We start from the raw sequence: 24,861 nt of genomic DNA, 5'->3' as shown, positions 1-24,861 counted from the left end.
TTGTAGAAGTTTGCATGGTTTTCCGATAATTGACTCTACTGATGAGCCCTAACAAGGGTGAAATGAAATGGTCTGCCTGTAGATTAATGTGGATGATTAAAGCACTATGCATTTTCCACCCGTCAGAGCATGCTGCAAACCCCAGCACCTCTATTCCCTCTCTACCACTGAGAGAAGGGAGTGCATGGTGATTGTGTAATTCACTGACTAATCACAGGAGCATTTTCTCCTGTCAGGAGCACTGGTGACAGAATGAATAAAAGGAGGACAGTGAGAACAGTTAGAGACTGAGATGCCTGGTTGTGCTGAAACATACAATTATGTTTGTATGTTTTTAAATAAAAAATAATTTTATTACTGTAAAAAAAGTGGATGGCCTGGCCTACAACTCAGAATAACATTATTCGTTCCTCACCATGAGTGGCCCTCAGACTGTCTTGGCCATTCTGTTACAGGAACACTAATGTGCATCGAGGCACCTGATCCACAATAAAAATATTTATAACTTACTTTAAATACTATAAAATATATTCTTTAATTTTCCTTCTCAAAAGTCCCTTTTCAAGTAGATAGCAACACAGTACTTTAGCAAGACTGTGTACAATACTGATTAATAAACTTTATAATGATCAAAGGCTGCCAATGTTTTTCCTTTGCGATTATTCTCCTGAATTGGAATGGCTGGATAATCTCGCTAATCCTTTTCATTGTCATAAAAAGCCTATCAAGGAACACGCCTTACATACTGTAAGAGTATAAATCAGGCTCAAGTAGAGTGTTTGTAAGCTGTAGTTGAACTACTAATGTGTTCACCTCAAACTATCCTAAAATTCTGAAAAAGGTCTCTCTGTAGCACAAGACAAAGATTAACACGTTCTTGTGCAATGTGTCACGCATTTGGCAAATGACAATACACGACATCAGCTGGGCAGCCTATATACCCGTCTATTAGTACTGCATGCCCAAAAAATAGAAGCAAGATGGTTTTCTATAAGCACATTACGTAGTGCCAGTATCAGTTATGTGGGGCCAAAAGGATAGTTTATAGCAGCAATCAGACATATAAGTTTCCCCCCCTTTAAACAGTAAGTTATCTTGTAATCATGCCTCTGATAGTCCTATTTTTAGTTGTCCACCTACAAATCATTATTACCTTTTCAATATCTTTCTGGAGGGCAGACAACTATGGCTGCCTGTCACAAACACAGACTCGGGGATAAATTTATCAAGCTGCGAGTTTCCGGCGGATTTCAAAATTAGAGATGTTGCCTATAGCAGCCAATCAGTTATTTATTTAGTACACTCCACAAAATAATAGCTAGAATCTGATTGGGTGCTATAGGGAATATCTCCACTTTTCAAACCCGCCGGAAGCTCACAGCTTGATAAATTTACCACCCAGACTCTTAGCATCTCATATGAATCCAGAGAGGAGAGGATTTTACAGTGCAGACAGAGCTCAGATAGACTTTCTAAAGCCTCTCTGCTTACTACATCATATGCCACATGTCTGTGAAAACTGTGCAGAATTATAAATCAAATAGCAGTCCGAAGAAACAAACCAAAGAAAAATGGTAATTACCAAGCTTCGTATAACCTTCCACAGCAATTTATGTTAAAAAAAACACACCTCATTTTTTCCATGGGATTGCTTCTTTAAAGAGGACACAGCTATACAAGTAACAGCTTGATTTGCTGGTAGATTATAGAAAATCACAGGTTGTCTCATGTTAATCTAGGTGAAAAGTGTGTCGAGTTTCACTTTGTTAACGCAAGGTATGTGAAAGTTTGGCTCCTGTTACCTGTTTTCTTCTTCCCAAATTCTGAGTAGAAGTCTCTCTCTATTGGTTCAGGGGAAGGTGTCCGTGCCAGCAGGGACAACACAGACATTAGCTGTTGTATGAATGTGTGTGTGGTGTAGCTGTCTCTAGTCAAACACGTCACAACATGGTCTGGAGAAGTGCCTGCAGGGAAATAAGAATAAAATCAAGATCATAAAACTTAATAAATAGGGGAAATTTGCTCATAACAGGATAAAAGTTGCCATCACATGCATCAAGACAGATCCAAGTATAATTAGATGCCTAATGATCTTTGTTACCATGAACTGCCATATTCTAAGGCAATATTACAAAAAATAATATACTACCATTACTAATGATACACCTACAAGATTACCAATTTGTTTTTGCCAAAAATGATGATATACTTTTGTATTCAATATTGGTGGAAGGATCTGGCGAAGAGGGCTTGCCGGAGCTGCGATGCAGGTGGGAGGGGGATCTGGGGCGTCTTAGTGATAAGGCATGGGATATAGTGATATGTAGCCCAAAGGAGGTTAATTGCATCAGCTAGATTTCACCAAGTTCAGTTTTTTCTGTTACACAGAGCATATCTCACCCCTCTTCGGCTTTCTAGGTTCAGTGGTGGTCAGAAGGTGTTATGTCCCAAGTGTAGGAGTGAGAAAGGAGACTTTTGGCATATGCTCTGGGAATGTCCATTGGTTTCATCCTTCTGGGGAGAGGTGGAGGATTGTATTAAAAAATTAGAGGTGGGAGTGGTGGCCTTGACTCCAAAACTCTGTATGTTCGGTGTAGGCTTGAGAAAAAAAACCCGTAGACTTATTAGACTGCTTATCAACACGTTACTTATGTTGGCAAAGGTGGTGATAGCTAGGAAATGGATGGCACCTGAAGGTCCGACTTTGAGTAGCTGGATTGACCTCGTTAACGATACAGTCGGCCATGAAAGGTTCATGTACACCAGCAGGAACCTAGTGGATAAGTATAAAAGAGTATGGTACAGATGGAGAATATCCCCATATGTCACGGAGGGGTTGAGGGAGGTGGAGTTCTCCTGATGTAATGCTCGGACATCCAGCCGCCTATTACGGAGTTATTGAGGTCAACGATTATATTCGGTATTATCAAAACCGTACTATTATTTCATTGCATCATGAAATTGTGGAAGATGTGCATACCTTGGCTTGAATGTCTGAATGTCAATGTTTTTTTTCTTTTGTGATCCTATTGTGTATGAATACTTTACAATATCTGTAACACTGTGTGGGTCATAGTTGGGGATTAAGCCCAATGTTATGGGCTTTTTTTTTTGTGGTTAAAGAAAAGAAAAATGCAATAAAATTTTACTTGATTTAAAAATAAAAATAAAAAAATGATGACATACAACATGAAGAAACATATATAGAGGAAAGAAAGTATTACCTGTTATCCTAAAGAACTGGTCGAAGAGCCCAATGTTTACAGACTGCAGGTCGCTAAATGTTATCACAGAGCAGTGGCAAGGGTAAAATAGGCTGTATTCAGAACTTGCTTTGTTTTGTCTGCAGTTATCTACCAAAAAAAAACAAACCGTTTTTTACTACAGAAAAGAGCAAGAAAAAAAGTGCACAATTCCTTGTGTTGTAACTTGCTTCAAACAAAAGATTATTCACTTACCCTGTGGAGTCTGATTTAAATTTTTAAGCGCGTCATCCAGCACAAAATAAATTGCTTTTGTTGACAGCAAAATACAAGATGTTATTTCAGAGTCTGGCATTTGGTAAAATGTCACCGGTGACCACATGAGGTACCGCAATTCCTCACTTTCAACCTGTAAATAGGTGGTATTATTTTATTATCCAGTCAAGTTCTTCACCCATTTAATACACACATTCACAAAAAGAACTTAAATTGAGTAAACACATACCCAGGTAAAATACCCATTAGTGTCATTCTGAAAACCACTGGACAGTCTATGTCAGAAAGCTACTTATTATAGGAGTACTCCTATTACAACTTATATGTTGTACCAATATTCATGCAAACGCAGTTTATCAATTTACTGGGAACTAAATGATATCACAGAGGCACAAAATCATGCTACTGGTAACATGAATTGCATTCAATACACAAGTGCAGTCTCACTAATAGTGGTAAACTCATACCTCCCACCACTTAGACATGGATAATTGGGACACAATAAGCCCACCCACATTTACACAAAATGCCCACTTTTAGATGAGAGTCCACCCATTTCTGCATTAGCTCTGTCCATAATTAGGGGCCGTGCTGCCAAATTCAGAACATACTGCCTCCACTATATGTAGGCGATAGGTCCATCCGAAAGTGTGCTGGCCACCCTCTGATATGAGTGTTTAAGTATGCCTTTTATCTCCTCCTGGTCTAAGTGTTAACGTTAAATGAAATGTGGAAATAGACCTTATCTACTCCATATGTCGGAAGTCCTTTTTCAAATCAGGTTCGTAATGAAAAACAATGTTGAATCAGATGGTTTCTTCGTTTCTTATATATACACATCACAAAGTCTCCCTCCAATCGCTTATGTATCATGGATTCTTAGAGGGTGTTTTCAACAAATCTTTTAGCATGAAGCTGTACCATAAAAGACGCTCATATATATCCAAGGCGATTAGTTATATGTAGGAGAGAGAGAAAAGAAAAAACATAGCGTAATTCCGTATAGATAAATGAAATAACTTGTGAGTAAAAGGATATAAACTCACATTTATTATATAAAATCTTGCTAATAGAAACAATACATCCACAAACTGTAGGAGTAAACTCGTACCAGATATAAAATGGTAATAGGCATCCAAACAAGGGGCTAACACATCCGGATTGTTGCCGTCTCGATGGGATGTCTCCATAAAGTAAAACTCCACAGGTGTGCCTGCTATACACCAACACCAAATTACCATTTTATATCTGGTACGAGTTTACTCCTACAGTTTGTGGATGTATTGTTTCTATTAGCAAGATTTTATATAATAAATGCGAGTTTATATCCTTTTACACGGAATTACGCTATGTTTTTTCTTTTCTCTCTCTCCTACATATAACTAATCGCCTTGGATATATATGAGAGTCTTTTATGGTACAGCTTCATGCTAAAAGATTTGTTGAAAACACCCTCTAAGAATCCATGATACATAAGCGATTGGAGGGAGACTTTGTGATGTGTATATATAAGAAACGAAGAAACCATCTGATTCAACATTGTTTTTCATTACGAACCCGATTTGAAAAAGGACTTCCGACATATGGCGTAGATAAGTTCTATTTCCACATTTCATTTATTGTTCTATCTATTTGTATATGGACATTGTATATGTCTATGAAAGGGAAGCGCTTTATTGTTCCTCCACCTCTTTGATTTTATTAAGTTTGCCATTTTAACATATATTGGGGGTCTATATGTTAGGAGTAACAATTGGCTGCATCCATAACCTAGAGCGCCTGTTGAAAACTGTTTTTTTCTGTCTGTTAAGTGTTAACGTTACCTGTGTATATTACCTCAGAGACACTGTTATGGAAGAATTCCACAAGGCTTCGGCCACTAAGTGCAGCAATAAAGTGAAGTGGTAGAGATGCCGGCAGATGGAACGGAATCTGATTTTCTTCAGATAATTTCTGAATTAAACTTTCAGAGGGGTACAATGCAGGTAATGTCATCTGAGGTTTACTACTGCTAGAAACAAAAACAAAAAACACAAATTGGCAGCACATTACATCCCTGAAATTACACCATCATGAATATAACAAGACCATCTCCACAATAAAGATGTTATATAAACTGAATACATTGAAAAAAACCGATCACAAATTAGATCATAAATTTCTCGTATAACTTATCGATACATTCCAGCTTATATATTTTGCGGCTGGATTAATTATTTTCTTTAAAGACAGTTAAGTTTAATGCCACCAAAACAGACTGCGATATCACAGCCAACAATGTGTGTGGGCCCAAAAGGTCAGTGATGCCCAATATTAATCATATGGAGAGCGATAGGATTATGAAGGAGGTATGTTGTTAAATGCAGACTGAAGACCATGGCTATTGGCCTGTGTGTGTGTGTGAATGTGTGGTCATCTTCCAACTGCACTAACAGTCCTGAGTGGCACTAGAGGTGTTCAACCACCTACCGGTCACTTACCTCTCGGGCATGTGTGGGCAGTACTGTCACTACTGCCTTTGAACATTGTAGGGCACCTGGATGTAAATCGCTACATTTGGTTCAATCCCGAGTTTGGAGTTGTTTTTATGAGTTCTGATATTTGACGACTCCTCTTTTTGTTTAATTTGTTTAAAAAATCAGTGTGCTTCCCTGCACTGACATCTCAACTTATTTCTATAAAGGCCTCCTTATCAAACATGAAAAGTAAGCCATCCCAATAGCTGGAAAAGTCATTCAGGGACATTACCAGCACCCTCTATTAGCTGTTGACCATTTTAATGTAATGGATTAGCACAGAACTTCCCAGCCTGCACTCAAAAGATGATGATATAAATATATGAGCTTATGTGGGATCATCACTTGTCCAGTAAATTGGGTTACCTCACTTGTGCATTGTCATCTGATTACATAGACCAGTGGGAGCTTTGCCTGGTAAAATCATGTTATAAGGAGCACCCATCAATCACTCAGTCCCATACAGCTGGGACAATATTGGACGATCTGTGCATACGCACATTGAGAGAGACGCTGCAACTACAGCTCCCATGGAAGGAAACACGCCACCCCCGTAAGATGTAGAGGTAAGGATGAGACAGTTTAAAGCTCCGGATCTATATAATCATCTAGGAGTAAGCTCCCTACTGTTTGCACTTGAAACTGTTCGTTTTTTAGTCCATCATTGTACTGGATCTGAACTGAGCTACTTCTGCCCGATTCAATACATCACTGATGGCTTTCTATGCATTATCCTACACGAGTCCACCTTTATCTCTAGCCTATTGACTTATTGTGGACTTCCATGCTATACATAGACTCCATGCCAAATGGCTATTTATGACTTTGCTTATTACTATATGTGCACATAAGGTATGCTTTACCTGTACTTGTTCTACAGTTTTATATTGATGTTTATCTTGTTCTGGCCAGAACTATATGTATGAATGTGCCACTCCTCTGGGACACAAAATATTGTAAATAAACCATACTTTTTTCCAGATGGACACTGCCAGACCCCTTACATTTCAGCCACTTGTTCACATTCTGCCCCAGCGCCAAGGATTTTCTCTTCATCCCTATGTATACAAGTGTGTGTCTGCTCTAATTTTTACACACTGCACCCTTTTGAACCAAAAGGATAGTCTTATATTTATACCAACACTAAGTATATACACATGCACTCATACAAATAACACAAAAGCCTTACCTAACAGTTTGCAGTTTGGTTTTGTTCGTTTCCAGAAGACTACTTTGTGTGGACTTGCTAACTAAAGACTTAAAAATAATTATATTTTTAAAATTTTGAAGAGAAGTCCTCAATAACTTATAGATTGATATAAAATGAAATTTATCCTCAGGTAAAACAAAGAACGCTGTAATACTTGTGGAATCCATAATTAACTGCATGACATGACTTCCTTGAAGTGACTGCTTATCATCAGTAGTCTGGTTCATGGGATGCACAACTACAGAGGCAAGAGCAATCTTGCTTAGTCTAAAATAGCTATGTGAATAGTCAGACAATTTTTTATTCCTGAAAATCATACGGAAATCCGTTTGGATTAGGAGGACATCTTGCTGTGTGAGAACCAACCAAACTGGAAATGATTCATCAGTATTATGTTCAGAGCGGTTGTGTGTTGTGGAATAAAAATCTGGAGAGTGGAACCTTGAGGACAGTCTCTCTCTGTGCTCATTCTCAAGTACGAGATCTTTTTCAGTGCATTGTTTAACATTGTCTTCATCACCGTAAAAGAGACAGACAGGAAAATACCCTTTTACCTCGAAGTCCAATAGAGGTATCTGGTGTTCGTCAATAAGACGTTGAAAGAACCCTTGGACACCAGTTCCATAAACAGGCAGCGATATACAATTTTGAGAGCAATGAAGATGTAAACAATCATAAAATTCTTTCAAATTATGGGCATCTGTTAAAATAAATACGCACTCTTCTCCATTTCTCACATTTAGAGCCAAGCAGATCTCGGGTATTAGGAATCCAAATTCAGTTAGGTCTCCATAATAGTAATAACCAACTAGTTTCATTGAGGATGGAAGGAAAATATGATGTTGCTTTGGTTCCTCACCATTGACCTCAAACAATGCAATTAAGGTTTCAGTTAACACAAGGCATGAAGAAAACTGCTTAACATTAGAGTCTCCCTGAAAATGAATTGAGAAGTTCCAGAGTACCCGTTTAATACTGACATTTGTGTCCTGGAGATGTGAAAGTGGTCCATCTGAAAAATTCCACTCGACATCATGATCTCTCTCGTTGAGTCCCATTTCAAAGTAGCCATCTACTGGCTCACAAGTTCTGGAATCTTCTCTGGGATTATCCCTGGTTTCCACTATCCCAGCTAGATGTTGCTTCTGTTTTAACACATGGGCAATTGATGTAGAAAAGTAAGGAATGCAATCTTGATCAGTGTTAGAATATGAAACGCAAGGAATAGGGAAAATGGAACTGTGAAGGTTTGATACTTTAGTGGATTCTTCTTCTACGTTAACCACACTTCCCATTGAAATGACAAAAAGAAACAGATAATTAGCTCAGTGAACCAATATTATGGTAAAATATAAAAAAAATTAACTTAATTTATTGGGCCCAAATAAACAACAAGCATAATTATTACAATACTTTTATTTATTAACACATGCGACAGAAAAAGGCAGAGGCTAGAAGGAGTCTAAAGCTGGCACATGCAAAAAGCGACAGATCATTGGTAGAAGATCCGGCATCACTGTGCCAGTTAGTGCAGTCCGAAGATGACCCCCACATACAGGCCAATAGTAGCCATCTTCCAACTGCTTCTACCAATGCCCGATAAGAATCTGAGCCATTTTGATCGGATTATTATAGGACATTGGAGTCGTTTTTAGACAACACACACTGGAATATGCGTCCAATTGCCTGATATCAGCTGCAATATTAGTATGTGTGGTCATCATTAGAGATATCCACTATATGTTTCATCATATTAGAATTTTCAGATCTTTTAAATTAAAATATAAAAAGCTGTCCAAGTTGGATGTATGCTTCTGCATCTATGGTTGAATCCAAACTATTAAACCTTTAATTTTGCAGGCATGGTTGGTTGGCGAATAGCAGAAAGTAAGGAGTGGTTTGCAAGTGTCTACATACAATTTCAAATGTGACGTTTAATGCCTCTGCAATAACGTCGGTTGCTATGAGCTAGCTGTGATCCTGTGAACATGATCTGTCATAAGACGGTTCATAATGTAGGCTAAAAATGAGGAGAGAGGGTGCGGCTTGGGGAAGAGAAAGAGAAGGGGCACGAGGGATGAGGAGATAAGAAAGCACATGGGGAAGAAACTTTGGGGAGTTTTACATTACTTTGAACTGTTCTATAGATCTCACCTGACCAAGTGAAGACTTATGTTGTTGTCTTGTGAAAACTTATCAGGTGCAGTTGGCTGAAACAAAGAAACAGTTAAGTAAGCAGAAGGTATTTGAGCTTTCAATCTGATAAGGTGGTGTACAAAGTACTTTGGACTCTATGTATTAATGTGCTGATGTTCAACTGTAAAAGGGTTAAGCTTCCACATGCTGCTTTTATGAAAAATGTTTTATGGAAAAGGGGATTTCTCACCAACGTTGCACAAATGGGTTTTTCTAGAAACACTGGAGGTAGGAAGCTGGGTACACACTACAGGTTTTTCTACCAAGTATTGCGCCAATCACAAAATAAACGACTGTTAGGTCTGATCTCGCATTAGTGTGTACGCTCCCACGATCCAGTTTTTCGTACCAAAGCACATCATATCATTTGATTTGATTTTATAAATGGACTAAAAAACACTGCCCTGGTAGAAAGCTGTGCAAGAAACAGAGAGGAGGCAAATATGAAGAAGAGTCGAAATGCATCAATATTTATTCTATATTTGTCTTAGTACATATTACTCCTTAGGCTAGGTACACACTGGAGAATTTTCAGACCAATCTGTTATCTACAACGATTTTACCTACGACTGAAGGTCCAACTAGCTGGGCGATTCATGCATACACACAACACATTTGTTTTCAGATCTGTGCTCTTCATCTGGTCCTCTAGTCATTTAGAGAATGACAGCACAATAGTCATTCATTCATTCCCTCCTGTCCCACTGATTAAAACTGCCCTTTTATAGCTATCCACGCCCTTACGAATTTTGTTAGCTTCTGTGACTCTGAAACAAAATATTCAGTGTTAGACTGAAAGAACAACCTATTCTATCTATAGCACTCTTTACATTTAGTCACTGGGACATGTTCATTGCTGGCATTGGCTGAAAAGACCAAGACTCTATAGAGATCATGATCGTGAGTGCACACACTACATGATCGGAAGGTGATTGTAACGAGATTATTAAACAATACGACCAATGAAATGAAACGATAATAGGCACAATGAAACGATAATAGGCACATTGGAACGATTGTCGTTCATTGTGTGATTATACACACTAACGTAATATAAGGCCTAGCGGTCATTTATCGGATGATTGGTCCGATAATTGGCTGAAAAAACCTCCTGTGTGTACCAGTGTGTCTTAGGCCAGGTACACACCGAGGAATTTTCTAACCGATTCAGGTGTACGTACACTTTTAACAGTCATATTGTCATGTTAAACGATTTGGTTTTCGGACACACTGAAACGACACATGTGGTCCCTGTAGCGATATCCCCCCAAAAATTAAATAATGGATCGAGCACGTTCATTAAGAACCACCCAAAAACTGTTAAAAAGGAGAAGGAAACACATCTTGTTGATTCTGTAACACATACTGTAACAGCTGCTGTAACACAGCAGCAAATTATTTTCCGCTCGTTCACCACCGCACCACATGGGAGACGTGCAGGCATCAGGAATTTACGTACACACGCCCCCAAAAGGAGTCGCAGCTCGAGGAACTATCGACAGTTGGTCGTGGATCGATTGGAAATTTATACACATTACATGATCGTAAGGGGATTGGAACGATACGACCAAAAAATTAACCAGAAATCGGCACTTTGCAGCGACTTTCGATCATCGTGTATTTATACACATTAAGCAGACATCCGAACCAACAGTCGTATGTTGGCTGTTTTGCACGATTATTGCCGAAAAACCTCCAGTGTGTACCTAGCCTTAGCCTTCATTCACTCCCATAACACCAGACACTTAAGGTTTCTTAAGCAATGCAATTTCAAATAATGGGCAAAGATGTTGGTTTTAGGGGATGCTACCCCTTCCGTAATCTGTGAAAATGCACAAAAAAAAACCTATCAGCAAATATACAGAAATAAAAGAACAGTCCACTCCATAAATCTGCTGTTAAAACTTAGTGCTGCTAAACTGTAATATAACCATAATCTAGTGCAATATTATAAGTCGTCAATGTCAAAGATTATCGAGAATTATTGCATGAAAGAATATGAAGGATCATTATCTGCAAATTACATGATTACGGTAAACTGTGGTGTGGAAATCATAAATGCTATTGATTCACATCTGTGAACATTAAAAGAATATTCCAAGGCTCTACTTCATATATTCTAGGAAGACAATTTTATTGCTGAACAACATGTACAATAATTTGGGGTAACTATCCTTAATTACCCCCAAATGTTCTGAATGCATTTTGTTCGCTACTACCCCAGTGTTCCTTCATTTATTTCATTATATTAACTGTGCTCCATGATGAAGTTTTGCATTTGGATTATTCTCTTATTTGCTTAGGTCCTTTGCTGCATTGTACATATGCCTGTTATGACAATTGAATTTCCAGACACAAAAGTAAAGGCATAGCCAATTGTTCAGAGAATGTATAGCCAATAGAGAGAACATGTTTATATACAAGACTAACATGATAACTTTTTCGTTGGCTAGGCATAGCCGGATGTGAACGAGTTTGTTTACTTGTCAACGTAGGCAAAGAATAACAATATAGATGCTCAAGAGTATCTGAAAATTATATCATGTAGTAATGGTTCCAAGGAATGTGCTAATACCAGTGCAATACGAATATATCACAGTTCACTAAACTCACAATCATGTTTTGGGTCACATATATTACATTCATCCACAGGCCAAATACATTTGCTCTAAATTAGACTTCGTTTTACTGAAGGAGCAGCAATGCCACAATCTTTTCGGAGCTTTTTCTATTTCCAGCTGATACCCAATTTGTCAGCAGACAGTATCTCTGGTTTAGGGTAATATTTTTGTATATAGCAACATTAATTAATGCTTCATTAGTTCACAATAACATGCTCATAACGAAAGGCTTGTTGAGTATTTTTTCCTAGATTTCAGCTGTTTAGTAGGACACAGATCACCCTAAACTATGACATCTCCTACCACCAAGTGTTGCAGTAGTGTGATGTAATGGTACTTTAAGGGAAGTCGTTTTATATTTAATCATAAAAGTAATGTTTTAATACACAAACCCAGAGGACCTTTTCCTTTCTCCCAATCTTTCTTATTATAATGCTAGGATAGACATAGTCAATGACATGATTAAATGCCATATCATACATAGCCAATACAAGAGCTTGTGTACATATTAGGCCAGACAAAGCCAATAGGAGTTTCTCTTATATGATTAAATAGGTGTACTTGTTTTTCATATACTACAATAGAGGTCATAAAGGATTACAGATGAGCAAGCAAGATTGTGTCCAGTAAATCACCTCTCTATTTTGTCCCCCATCATGGATAGAATGCTGAATGCTGCATTTTCGCTGTGAACTTGAGCGGCCAATGTGAGTCAAGCTAGTGGAGAATCTGCTGACTGAGGACTGATCTATAAAATAGAAAATGATCAATCATTTGTGAAGTGTGACAAACAAATATTTAGGACACTATTTGTCTCAGACTTGATTTTATAGAGCATGAAGTCATCTTTATGAACATAAAAAACGTACAGATTTAACTTTCAGAGTCCTACTGGGCAAATATGCATGCTCTATTGGAAGAGGGCATTGTCATCTTGGAAGACACCCTTCCGGTCGGTATTGTTAAGTGATTAGCATTAACCATGCCCTTCTAAGATCACATCTGCACCCATAACATACTAAAGAAATGTGATCTATAACATTATGTAACCACCAGAACCCTTAACTGTTGTAAACAAGCACTCAGGCCAGTAATCTTCTTTAGCTTCATACCACGAGTTTGTATAGAATATGGTGAAGGACGATTCATCTGACTAGATCACTTCCATCCACTGCTCGGTAGTCTATTGTCTGTGCTCTTTGCACCACTGAAACCGCAAAAGGGCATTGCCAGGTATGATGAGCGTATTATGCATTGCAACCTAACTTAGATCTGGTGCTGTGTAGAATACTCTTTGGACTGTTTTATGTTAAACTAGTTGCTCAGGGCACAGTATAAAATTTGCAGTCATTTGAACTACAGTTGCTAGCCTATTTTGCCATGTCCTTCAAGTAATGCATGTTTATCATAATCCTTCGTATGACCTTCTGCCAACTGTTGCCATTTAAAGATTATATTTTTTCACGCAGACATCCCCTTAGACAAAACTGCCTGTGAAACATTAGTAAGTTGAGTTATCTTGGTCACGTAAGCTCCTGCTAAAGCACTCCAACAATATGCCATTTCAAAGGCACTGAGGACTAATCGTGCAGCCACGCTAGCCATACTTATAGACAACAAAAGCAGTCCATTAGTGTTATACATGACCCTGACAATGCTCATTTACATAAACAATCCCTGGAAGGATAGGTGGGCAGACTCCATGTTTTTGGTTCCTAAGTGGTATTCATATAATTAACAAGAATCCAATTTTTTTACACGCATTTAATATAGGGGGTCAGTGCTGTTAAATAATTATCATAACTGAAGCTCAGCTTTTATAATATTAGTAGCGAACAACATGAAAAGTATGAATAAGAGACAATTGGCAATTAAACTTATCAAACAAGGAAAATAATAAAAGACATCAGCACACAAATTACAATTCCTAAATCAACTGTTTGGAATATTGTTAAAACACTTTAAAGAGATTGGACAGATTTCAAAATTCTGTTTTACATGAAATTAGGAATCGAACACCTTCTGAAACCAGACAGTATTCGGCACATTACTGCAGCTAACCCTTGAATCTCCATTCAGAAATAGCTTAGTTTTGTCGCTTCCTTGCCATGTAGACACACTAACCCATGTACTTACCATTAATATCAGGTGCCATTGTGCAAAATAGGTACACCCCCTTCAACTAGTATTTGCACATTCAGAAATGACCCTCATGTCCTATTAGTTATATGCCAACTAACCACCAAGTGATTGATTATTTATAGGTCATGCATACAATCCATGGAAGAATGGATCAAATGATTTACTAATTACTTCATAAAAAGGACAGAAGATTAATTGTCAGATGAATATAAAAAAAAAAAAAAAAAAAGCAATGTTTTACATTTCCTTTAACCAGTTTGCAGTGGCTTCATGTTCTAAGGTTGGTACTTTACCAGAGTGAAATACACTGTGGGATATCTGCATTGATTAGTTACACATTTCAGGGATTCAATTTGATGATTGCTGAAATACCAGATCCTACTTTGTGAGATTATGTGCTAATACAGGTTCAATTATAATGTACAAATATATGTTTATTTATTATTAAAGGAGAACTCACTCACTCCATTTACTGGACCTGCAAGCACTGAAGAACTGAAGCCACACACTAAGATTGTAAAGATTGTCAACAGGGACTGAGCACTGGAAGGTGCAACTGACGTCATCAATGGGGCACCTGTCTGGTGTTGCTCTTGGAGCGCGCGCCCAGTTGACAAGCGTTTGAATCTTACACAGTGTCTCCACACCGCCAGATCCTGCGTGTTAGGAGGCATCAATAAAGGGATGGCCCCCAACTGAACTAATACATGGAGTTCTCCTTTAAACATGTGAGATGGGGTCCATGTTAACATAGCTGATGAGGTTGAAAAAGAGACACCAGTCCATCAAGTTCAACCTATTTTGGATCTCCTGTTCTAAATATTTTTGAGGATAACAGAGCACATCTGTACGCAACTATTTTTTTTTAGATTTAGAGTTATCCTTAAGGAAGTTTTAGTTTTCATCTGTATATCTATACAAAACAGAAAGAAAATTGTCAGCGCTTATCCTTTAAACTGCATATCTGTGTGTGTCTAGCAAAATGAAAACATGAGGTATTAGTTCATATTTTGATCAAAAGACTTAAGCCTGCATCCCACGTCAAGGGTACCTCATTATATGCAGGTCCTACACTGACCTATATGCTTTAAACACTATTAAAATGCAGTTAAAATCAGATGCACTCACCTCCCAGGTATAGGGGTTTACATCTAGCAAAGGCTGGCTTGTGAGCCACACCCAAATGTGCCTTAAATAGGCTTGATGGACAGCTGCTATGACAAAAAGGCAATATTTTGAAACAAAACCAGAGAAAAATAAGCCCGCGCTCGGTATATACCACATTATATATGGTACCAGCTGCTTGGCAATAAGCCAGCGCTCAGAATAATATCCCATATTGTATGTGGTTTTCATCTGTATATCTGTTTCATAGAATGACAAGCAGGTGCCAGTGAAAGTTGGTCAGGTACAGTGTAGTTCTGTCCTCATCATGCAATCGTACACAATGATTTACCACAAGACAAGCACACATATAGATCTGTGAAATGTAAACAAAGGACTGCTGATAAAACCTGAGAGTCTTTGTGACATTGTGATTCATGTCCCAAGCACATGGGATCATTAGATTTGAACAGTAGGGCATTGTGTATGCTCTTCCCATAGTTTTCAAAAGCATAAAAGTATATGTAAAATGCTTATAAAAAACGACAGTGGGTAGGATCCCAAACAGATTCAATGTGCAAATAGTGTGGTCCATTAGCACACAGTTCTCTGTACCTAGAATAAATTAGTCAGTCGGCCTGGCAACATGGTTGTGCATTGCTCTGTTTGAGGTCCATTGCACTGTGATAATTGTGGTGTATTGTGTTCTGTTTTGCTGCTATGAAGCACTCATGCTTTTTAGTCTATGCACGCATGATATCAATGCTTACAGCAATATGCTAGGTGTATGTTGTGGGGAATGCACTGTACCTCCTATGGGCAAAATCTAATTATATGAACAGCATTAAAGGGGTTAAGCCTGGGAGATTCCAAAATCAGCTTAAAAGGAGACGTCCACTTCAATTCCTTGGCTTAAAACCATAATTTTACAAATTCATAATAAGATGATTACACAAACAATGTTATTCTTGTTCTGCTCCGTGAGGCCTCATAGCCACTGGTGTTTTTAAAGCATTGTGGACTCTTGTAAAATGCATGTGCAACGGCCTGTCACTAGAAACCATCGCTTTCAGTGTTGCCATAGTCATTGGCATTTTCCACTGCAGTAGTGTTTTTTTGAAAAGTGACTTGCTCCATTTTTTCACATTTTAAAATGTTTTGTTTACTAGCATTTTTACTAGTGTTAAAAAAAATGTAAGTAATATGCCATTGGCTATGAGGCATAATTGTGGAAAACATGAATTAAACACCAGTGCCTCTGCAGCAAGGGTTAACAGTTTTGCAGATAACAAATACTTAAGCAACAATATAAGAAACAAGCTAGTTTTTGTCTTGCCTGCAAAGTGTCACTGTGGTAAATAGAGGAAGGAGGGGAATGATAGAGCCGTTTTGTTTTTTTGACAAGTCAGCTAAAATCTCAGAAGTAGACAGAATAGAAACAAATTTAATATACACCTTATTTTTCTTCCAGAAGGAATCAGAAAGTTACTAATAATCTGCAAATCATCTGATGAAATTAGCGATATATACATAATAAAAAATAAAATAAAAAAAAGTGTGTGGAATATATATATAATCTCATATAGATAAACCCTCGAATAACTATAAGAAAACACAGGCACAAAAGAAAATCTCACCTGAAACATTCATCACTGTTTGAGTGCTGCAGATATTTTACCATCACCATTGTCAAAGTTAATTATTAAACAGATATATAATTAATGAATGTTAAATAGTACTGTGCCTCATCAAAGGAGAACCCCCACCCTCCTTGTAGGAGAACTAGCTGCCCATGATACGCTAACTCCTCGTCACCTCTTGGACTGACCAAACCCCTCTGGGAACAGGTTTTTTTTTTTGCATTTCAGCTCTACCATCACATGTATTGATATTAAAAATGGTTGGACATCTCCTTTACAGCTCTTTATTTACCATACAGCACCCGTATAATGATCACTTACTGAATTTTAGCCATTCAAAAATGAAAAGTACAATCATGTTTATCATCTGAATTTTAAGTAGGTTTTTATTTTCTGCATAGGGGAATTAGTCAAGCTGAGAATGGAGAATCTTCCATCTCCATGAATTAGCATTCCCACATCCACACAAACTCAACGGCTTCTTTATTTCCTCAAGTCTACAACTCATCCCAAATTCCCTAATAATCTCCATTTCTTCCCTGTGTGTTAATAAAATGTAATAGATAAGCAGAGATCTATCTATACAAAAAGAAACTGGAAAGAGAAAGATATAGAAGGACACAGAGGTAAGGAAAAGGGTTTTAAAGTGTATCTGTCACCTGCACACAAACGGAGGTAGCCACGGGATAAAGCAATATTCAGAGCAATGCAGTCTCATGCCTCAAAGATGTCACAGGTTCATATCTCATGAATCTTGCTCAACAAACTGGTTACCTCCACGATGGGGCAGATTCAATATGCTGTGTGGTACCATAGAAACCTTGTGCGGTGTGTTTCTGCGCACAATACAAAGTATTATGGGCAGCACGGTGGCAAAGTGGCTAGCACTTCTGCCTCACAGCTGGGGTCATAAGTTCAATTCCCAACCATGGCCTTATCTGTGTGGAGTTTGTATGCTCTCCCTGTGTTTGCGTGGGTTTCCTCCTGGTACTCCAGTTTCCTCCCACACTCCAAAAATATACTAGTAGGTTATTTGGCTGCTATTAAAATTGACCCTAGTCTCTCTCTCTCTGTGTCTATGTTAGGGAATTTAGACTGTAAACTCCAATGGGGCAGGGACTGATGTGAATCAGTTTTCTGTACAGCGCTGCGGAATCAGTGGCGCTATATAAATAAATGGTGATGATGATGATTATAGTAAAGAGTACATCATTTATTTTTGCTTGCACCGCTTTGGGGTACAAGCAAAAAATGAGCGACAATTATTACAAGAAACAGCCCGCAAGACACATCGTGCAAGGTTCCTACGGGATCTTGTGACAAACTGAATCTGCCCAAAGTGTAGGCAACAGGTCCACTTTAAAAAGCAGCTAAAGTGAAGGGCAAAAGTTGTCCAATGTATGGAATGTAACTTAATATTAAATGTGACTCATAAGCTGTCGAAACATTTTTAGAGTGAAATATTAAAAGAGGAAGTTCATTTAAGCTGCCGTTTGGAAAATTCAAAATCAGTGCTTTAACACGATTACCTTGACTGGAGACAACAGGTCGAGAGAGAGGAGAAGAGGAAGCGTTTGCAGGAAAAGAGGAGCTGGCAGTAGGGAGCCGGAAGTCCTCACTCATCTGACAAATAAAGTGATAGAAGAGAGCATGACATGAGAAGAAGAGCACGCAACATTAAGACAGACAACAATTAGAAGAGCTTTGCCTTCATTATCTGAATTATACTTTTTAACACAATAAGTGCTTTAATAACTCTTCCATTAAATACCTTCTAGAGCCCAGAGACCTGTAAAAGCTATGTATCATAGTACAAACTTTGCCTTCTTCAGTTTCTCAACCACCACTGCCCCAAAACAAGCAATTTCAAGATGATCCCAATGAGTCCAGTGGAGAGAATCAAAGAAACCTTTCATTGCATACATTTTTTTCACACACAGGAGTGGGGATTTCTGATCTCTGTAATAAAAGTTATGTCTTGTTTGTGCTTATATGTGTTTTATGAACCAATGCACTGGTACAGCAGCATGTCGCTTTTTTAGTGTAATTGACTGACAAACCCCTTCATGTGTGACCAAGGAAGAGCATTTGTTATAGGAATCAATGTTCACATTTTTTTTTACTCTTCTGTAATTTATTCGTGCTTTGCCCTTAAAAAATGTTAAACAGACAAAACGCATGTATACGAAGAGTAACATTCTGTGTATAACGGAGATCTGGCTGCAGTGTCTGTAATAACGCTTGTAAAAGGTCATCCCGCTCATGCATAACATAAAAGCACGTTTAATTTCAATATCTCTAAAAACAGGATTTTAGATGTGTTGGCATTGAGTGTGCTAAGCTAGCTATGCCTACATTGCTGGATCAAATGGTGATTGATGATGTCAAATGTTGTGCTGATGAAGTCAATCACTTTTTCCGTCACACCCAACCAAGTCTGATGGGAGCAAACCGATCAACTAAATTGCACTCTGCTTAAGATTTATAATGTTGTTCAACCTGGTCACTGACCAACCAGATTGGAAGACCGAATCACAAGGTTCCCTAAGCACTGTGGTCGGGTGATGAAGGCACATATTCATGTTAATTCAGTTCCTGGATTTACATGTAAAAAATGTATACAGTGTTGTCCATATTATGTGCATTCTTTTATACACAACTTTATTATTTGCCCGCTCATTCTCAATTGCTGGGGTCAGCAGATCTCTTGTTTTCAATTAACGTGTATCTGTGGTCAAGTGAGTTTATTGCACTACAAATAGTTACCCAGAAGTAACTCAGTAAAAACATTTCTAATGATTTACCTGCATTCAATGGTCTGTATCAGGATCAAACCACTCAGTATAAATAACTGATAAAAACATGGGTCAGATCAGCCATTAATGAAAACGTGTTTTATAACATTTTTTCAAATAACTCAAAATGTTCGCAAACTCAGTATCATTTTGTATATTTTTATTTATCTAGCGACATCAATATAGAAAACATTTCACAACATTACATGAGACATAAGGCACAAAATGGAATAAAAACAATACATCTCAGTCAAGTATCCATACTGTGCTCTGATAGACAGGTTCAGATTTGGATACATTCATCACAGTCAATTCCAGCACCATTGAATTTTGTAGAAAAATACGCTGTCTGAGGAAACATTAAATTGGATATCCGTGCTGGAAAACCTCTTACCCTTTAACACTTCCCCCTCAAAAAACACTCCACTACCAAACTCAACATTCTTCACATGATTGCACCTCGGAACATTTCTTTTCACAGCAGGGAGAGCAGAGAACATTGGAGAGCCGCAAAGACTGGAAGTGGAGTGATTTATGGATTATGTGAATGTAGCATTTGATTGGACAGTGGCCATCCAATCAAATGCAACATTTATTCTAAACCTCCTGCTCTTGCATACTGAATCTTTACGGTGTCTCAAGTAGATTTCAAGCTCTTAACTTACCCATATGAAAAATCACATTCAGCTGCTTCAATAAAGATTGGTAAACCAGGTGACTATAATTCTCTCCTGCACATTCTGGCACTAACTAAACTCTCACTTTTCAATCAAACTATAATATGTTATCAGACTAAAATCTCAGTGGTATAAATAATGCATAATCACTAGATTTATATATCTTTCAGAATAACTCTGAAAAACCTTCTTTGTTTCTGGTACTTTAGACCCACAATACTTCAAAATAAGTAATTATTTTTTCATCAAACTTATTCGCAGAAGACATTTAAATGTGCAAAACAAAACTGCTCTCCCTATAAGTAGGTTTCAGTTTTTAATGGTTACCACCATACAGATGGCGTTTCTAATACTGATCGTCAAGACAAGCACTATGGCAGTTCCTATCAATTCTTAAATAAAAGTATACAAAGATTCTGTATAAATACCACTACCTCATATGGTAAAATAAATACTGTGAACTGTGCAACACATTTATTGCAGAGCTGTGCAATATACAGATTTAAGCCTGTTAAAATATATATATATTACAGGAAGCTCCAGAACCACTCCCCTGTTCTCTCCTCCAAGACAGTAACTTAGAATCTGTTGCAAACACTACACACTCCACTCTTTAGCCAAGGAACTAGCCATAAAAGGTAACAGCTATACAGGATTATAAAATAACAGGATATACTTAATCATCTAGTCCTCACCAGGTCCTATTTTATAAATCTAAACTCAAATAATCCATAGCACATTTTACTTTGTCATATTTAAGTAGCAAAATAATAGCCAACAGAAGAACAGCATTGTTTCAAAATAAAGTACACCCTAACGGCTTTCAAATCAATAAAGCAAGTAATTTGAGACAGTTGTTGCTAATCAAATGCACTTTATTATTTGATTATCAGAAATTGGACCACAAAATGCAGAACCTTTGGAAGTTCAATCTGGAGCATTCAGGTTTGTGTAAACACAATGCCAAGATTTTAATTAAAAATAAAACAAAAAAGAAAGCTTGGCAAAACCATGTTGCATTGGAGGGGGAGGTACATTTAAAATGTAGAGACAGATTTATACTTGGGGTAGGGCATGTCCTAGATCAGTGGTCAGGGAACAGGGGTAAATTACCCCAAATGGGGTAAATATGAAATTCCTGGGGGTAATGCTGCCGATTCACATGCTGTCAGTTGGATTGTAGACCCCTTTAAATGTAAAATTGCTGTTGTACCAGAAGAGCCTCAAGGGTTGGCAGAGGCACTTCTTGAGCTTCGATGCAATAATGAAGCACGTATTGCATTTGAAAACAAAGCAGCTCTTTCATATTTTTGGATGTCAACAGCTGCAAAGGCATTCAAAATTGCACATGATTAGACAGTCAACAAGTTGCTGCCTTTTGCAACAACCTACCTTTGCGAACAAGGATTTTACACTCTAACGAACATAAAAACAAAAAAGAGAAATCGATTGGATACAGTCTTCAGCGTCCAAATTGCTCCGACATCAAAATGCTTCATTTTTGATACAAGAGCATCAATATTGGGGCAACATTATTTCTCCAAAACCTGAAGTTTTGAAGTTGAAGCTTTCAAAGAAATTTTGAATAGATTCAATACAATTTTGAATTCCAATAATTAATAATATATGATTTCCTTCCTTTCAAATCACGGGGGTACATCGGCGTATCTAAATATATTTTGGGGTAAAAGATAAAAAAAGTTCCCTGACTCCTGTCCTAGATCAACTTTAAATTTCAGTGTAAATATAAAGCTATCAAGTATTTGTGTGCTACATGAAGTAGCCAGTGTTTAACTTATGTGCAAAATAATAAACTAATTTGCACAACTTACATTGCAACATGGTTTGTCCAGGATCAAATGTACTCTTTTTCGCCTTGTTCTCCTTAAAGACTCAGGCCTCAAATCTACACTGAGAAAGGTTAGTTACAAATGGAGAACACTAAGAGCAGTTGGCAATTTGCACAGGAGTGGGAATACAGTATATTCATCATACTGTATGATGCACTGAGAAATCACAAAGAATCAAAACCTACATCCAGGAATCTACAAGCCTCAGCCAATACAATAATTTTTTTATGTATTAAAGAGACAATGTAATGTTTGGTGAAAACCAAACAGCATTTCACCACAAGGGCATCATATAAACGGTCAAGCATGTTGAGGATTTGGGGTTGATTTGCAGCCACAGGACACGACCTCCCAATGATGGTGTCCACAATGAACCAGAGTAATCTAGAGGAAAATGTGATGACAGCTGTCTGACAACTCGAGCTTAGACCAATTTAGATCATGCAACAAAACCATTAAACGAAGTACACCAACAATCTTACAATTGGGAGGCTGAGAAAGACAAGAATCAAGTCTATACCCAAAACCCCAGTGAGATGCTGCTGTGGGACATTCTGAATCAAGAAACTGTAGCTGTATTGTAAGGAGAAATAGGCTAAATCCCACAAATATAAGAGTCTGATTAAGTAATGTTATTGTTTCTAAACGTGGTTCTAGAAGGACCATTAAGAGTTGCACAATGGATTATCCTTATTCAATTCTCCCCTTCCTTCCCTATTCCTCATATCCTATCTCCACCACTCACTTCCACACTGATCAGCACCACCCTCTTCTCATCTTGTGGGGATTCGCAAGTTGAATGCTGTTCAGCAGCAACCCCTCCATCAGTTACACACATTCTACAGAGCTGGTGTCTTTGATGGTGGGGAATGGGCGGGGTTTGTGTAATGTTATAAAGGGACTGTATTAAATGTGGGGACTAATAACTTAATGTCGGAGCTCATTTCTGGAAAATATATTTGAATGCTATTCATGCGATGTCAGAGTTAGTTTGTGGGGAGATAGGCCAACATTTTAAATATAAATGCTATTAATTTGATGTTGGTACTGGTTGGGAGGAAATAGGTATATTTCTGAAAAATAAATGCTATTAATTTATTGTCGAGGTTAATTGGGGGGAATGAAGCCTAATTATTAACCATAGGTGCTACTGATTTAAAGGCGGGGCTGGCTGGTGAAAAGGAGGCTTTCAAGGTTCGCCCATTGCACTTCTTTCCAGGGTGAAAAGTACCCATATCTCTATTCCAAACATTCCTGCACTGAAAAAAAACAAACAAACTTTGCCCTGCCAGGCACATATAACAGGGACATATTAGAGGTATGCCCTGCTTCACGCCGCTCAGCTAGTGAAGGGGGAGTGGTGCGTGTGGTATTGCCAGTACTGCAAGTTAAAAGTGGAACGGGTTGGAGGGCATCCCATCACTGTCTAAAGAAGATATATAAAAAGACAAGTTAACCCGTGCATGATACTCATGCATTCTAGTCAAATCAAGCTACTTAAGGTGTTAAAAAGGTTCTTGTCATGCATTTGGGCCATAGCCCAGGCCTCAATCACCAACCACTCCCCACTGTCACTTCTCCTTCAAGAAATATATATATATTTTTTTTTTAATCTTTATAAACACTTTTAACAATTAACAAATTAAAAACCATCTTAGTATACCAAATTTCAGCCCTTTCTGAATTTTTTTTTCCACACACACTAAGAATTTAGTAGGTCAGTGTATAACTCCGCCAAGCAGGTGGCGCTGCAGCTTGGTTTTATTTTTTCCACACACACACACACACACACAGACAGACTAACACGCGCCACTAGACATTTATATATTAGATACCTATGCCTTCAACATGCTGATCACACCCACTCCAGCAGACCGGCAACACCCACACAGATGTCAGCACATTTATAGACCTACCTCGACTTGACTCCACCAAAACATTTTTCAGGACCAAATTAACAACACAATCTGCCCTTTTGGGAGAAGATATTCGGGTGCAGGGGAAGGCAGGGGCGATGGCAAGCGAGGTCACATAGTAATATTTTGCTCAGTACCCCCAGAAGTCTAGGCATGGCACAGTTCATGGGGTTTACTTTCACACAATATCTCTTCATGTTGGCTTATTTTTTTGTTAGAATAATTAATGACTAAGTAAAATCTGTTACATTATTTGCCATAAGATAAGATTTAGCAACTTTTGAACTGACTGTTAGAGGAACAAATTATTTCCTGATATGTAAAAACAAAAAACTTCTTTATATAAATAAAATTTAATTTTCCCATACTTGTATATGATGGGGAAAACCGTTGCTGTAAAGACTGAATGAGAACAGGAAGGTCCCGCTGAAACTTCTCTTCCGTAAAATGAAATCAGTACAATACTTTACTTTTTAAAAGAATGAACAACCAATTGTGTTAAACTTGGACATTACGTGAATAAATCTTTTCAGAAGACAAATTCTTCTTTATACCTTTTTATCAGTATTATTCAACTTATTTTTTGCCTCCTTTGCTTTTTGGATTGCTTTCAGCACTTCCACTGTATCCAGCTCCCTTTCTGTTGTATTGGTGTTGTCCAAACAAACCTGAATAAAAGAGCTTGGTCAAGATTCAAAATAAAAACTCAAAGCAC

General features: G+C 37.9%; 1 protein-coding gene across 6 annotated transcripts in view; it reads right to left on the bottom strand.

Annotated features, from left to right (window-relative positions):
- NISCH (nischarin) overlaps positions 1-24,861 on the bottom strand; it is a 49,385-nt gene that overhangs the window by 8,696 nt on the left and 15,828 nt on the right. Inside the window, exons 12-20 of one of the 6 annotated variants that reach the window (XM_075183077.1) lie at positions 24,701-24,814; positions 18,438-18,531; positions 12,658-12,770; positions 9,360-9,415; positions 7,185-8,492; positions 5,316-5,490; positions 3,459-3,612; positions 3,225-3,353; positions 1,803-1,964 (exon numbers count right to left, since the gene is read on the bottom strand). In XM_075183077.1, the coding sequence (XP_075039178.1) occupies positions 1,803-1,964; positions 3,225-3,353; positions 3,459-3,612; positions 5,316-5,490; positions 7,185-8,492; positions 9,360-9,415; positions 12,658-12,770; positions 18,438-18,531; positions 24,701-24,814 (2,305 nt within the window). Of the gene's footprint in view, positions 1-1,802; positions 1,965-3,224; positions 3,354-3,458; positions 3,613-5,302; positions 5,491-7,184; positions 8,493-9,359; positions 9,416-12,657; positions 12,771-18,437; positions 18,532-24,700; positions 24,815-24,861 lie in introns of those variants that run through there. The other 5 variants (XM_075183078.1, XM_075183079.1, XM_075183080.1 and 2 more) reach the window with 5 other exon arrangements.

This window comes from Mixophyes fleayi, chromosome 8 (assembly GCF_038048845.1).
Source record: "Mixophyes fleayi isolate aMixFle1 chromosome 8, aMixFle1.hap1, whole genome shotgun sequence".
In the NCBI taxonomy this organism is placed as follows: domain Eukaryota; kingdom Metazoa; phylum Chordata; class Amphibia; order Anura; family Limnodynastidae; genus Mixophyes; species Mixophyes fleayi.
Note: the sequence above shows the minus strand (reverse complement) of the source record. Positions and strands in the feature narration are given on the sequence as shown.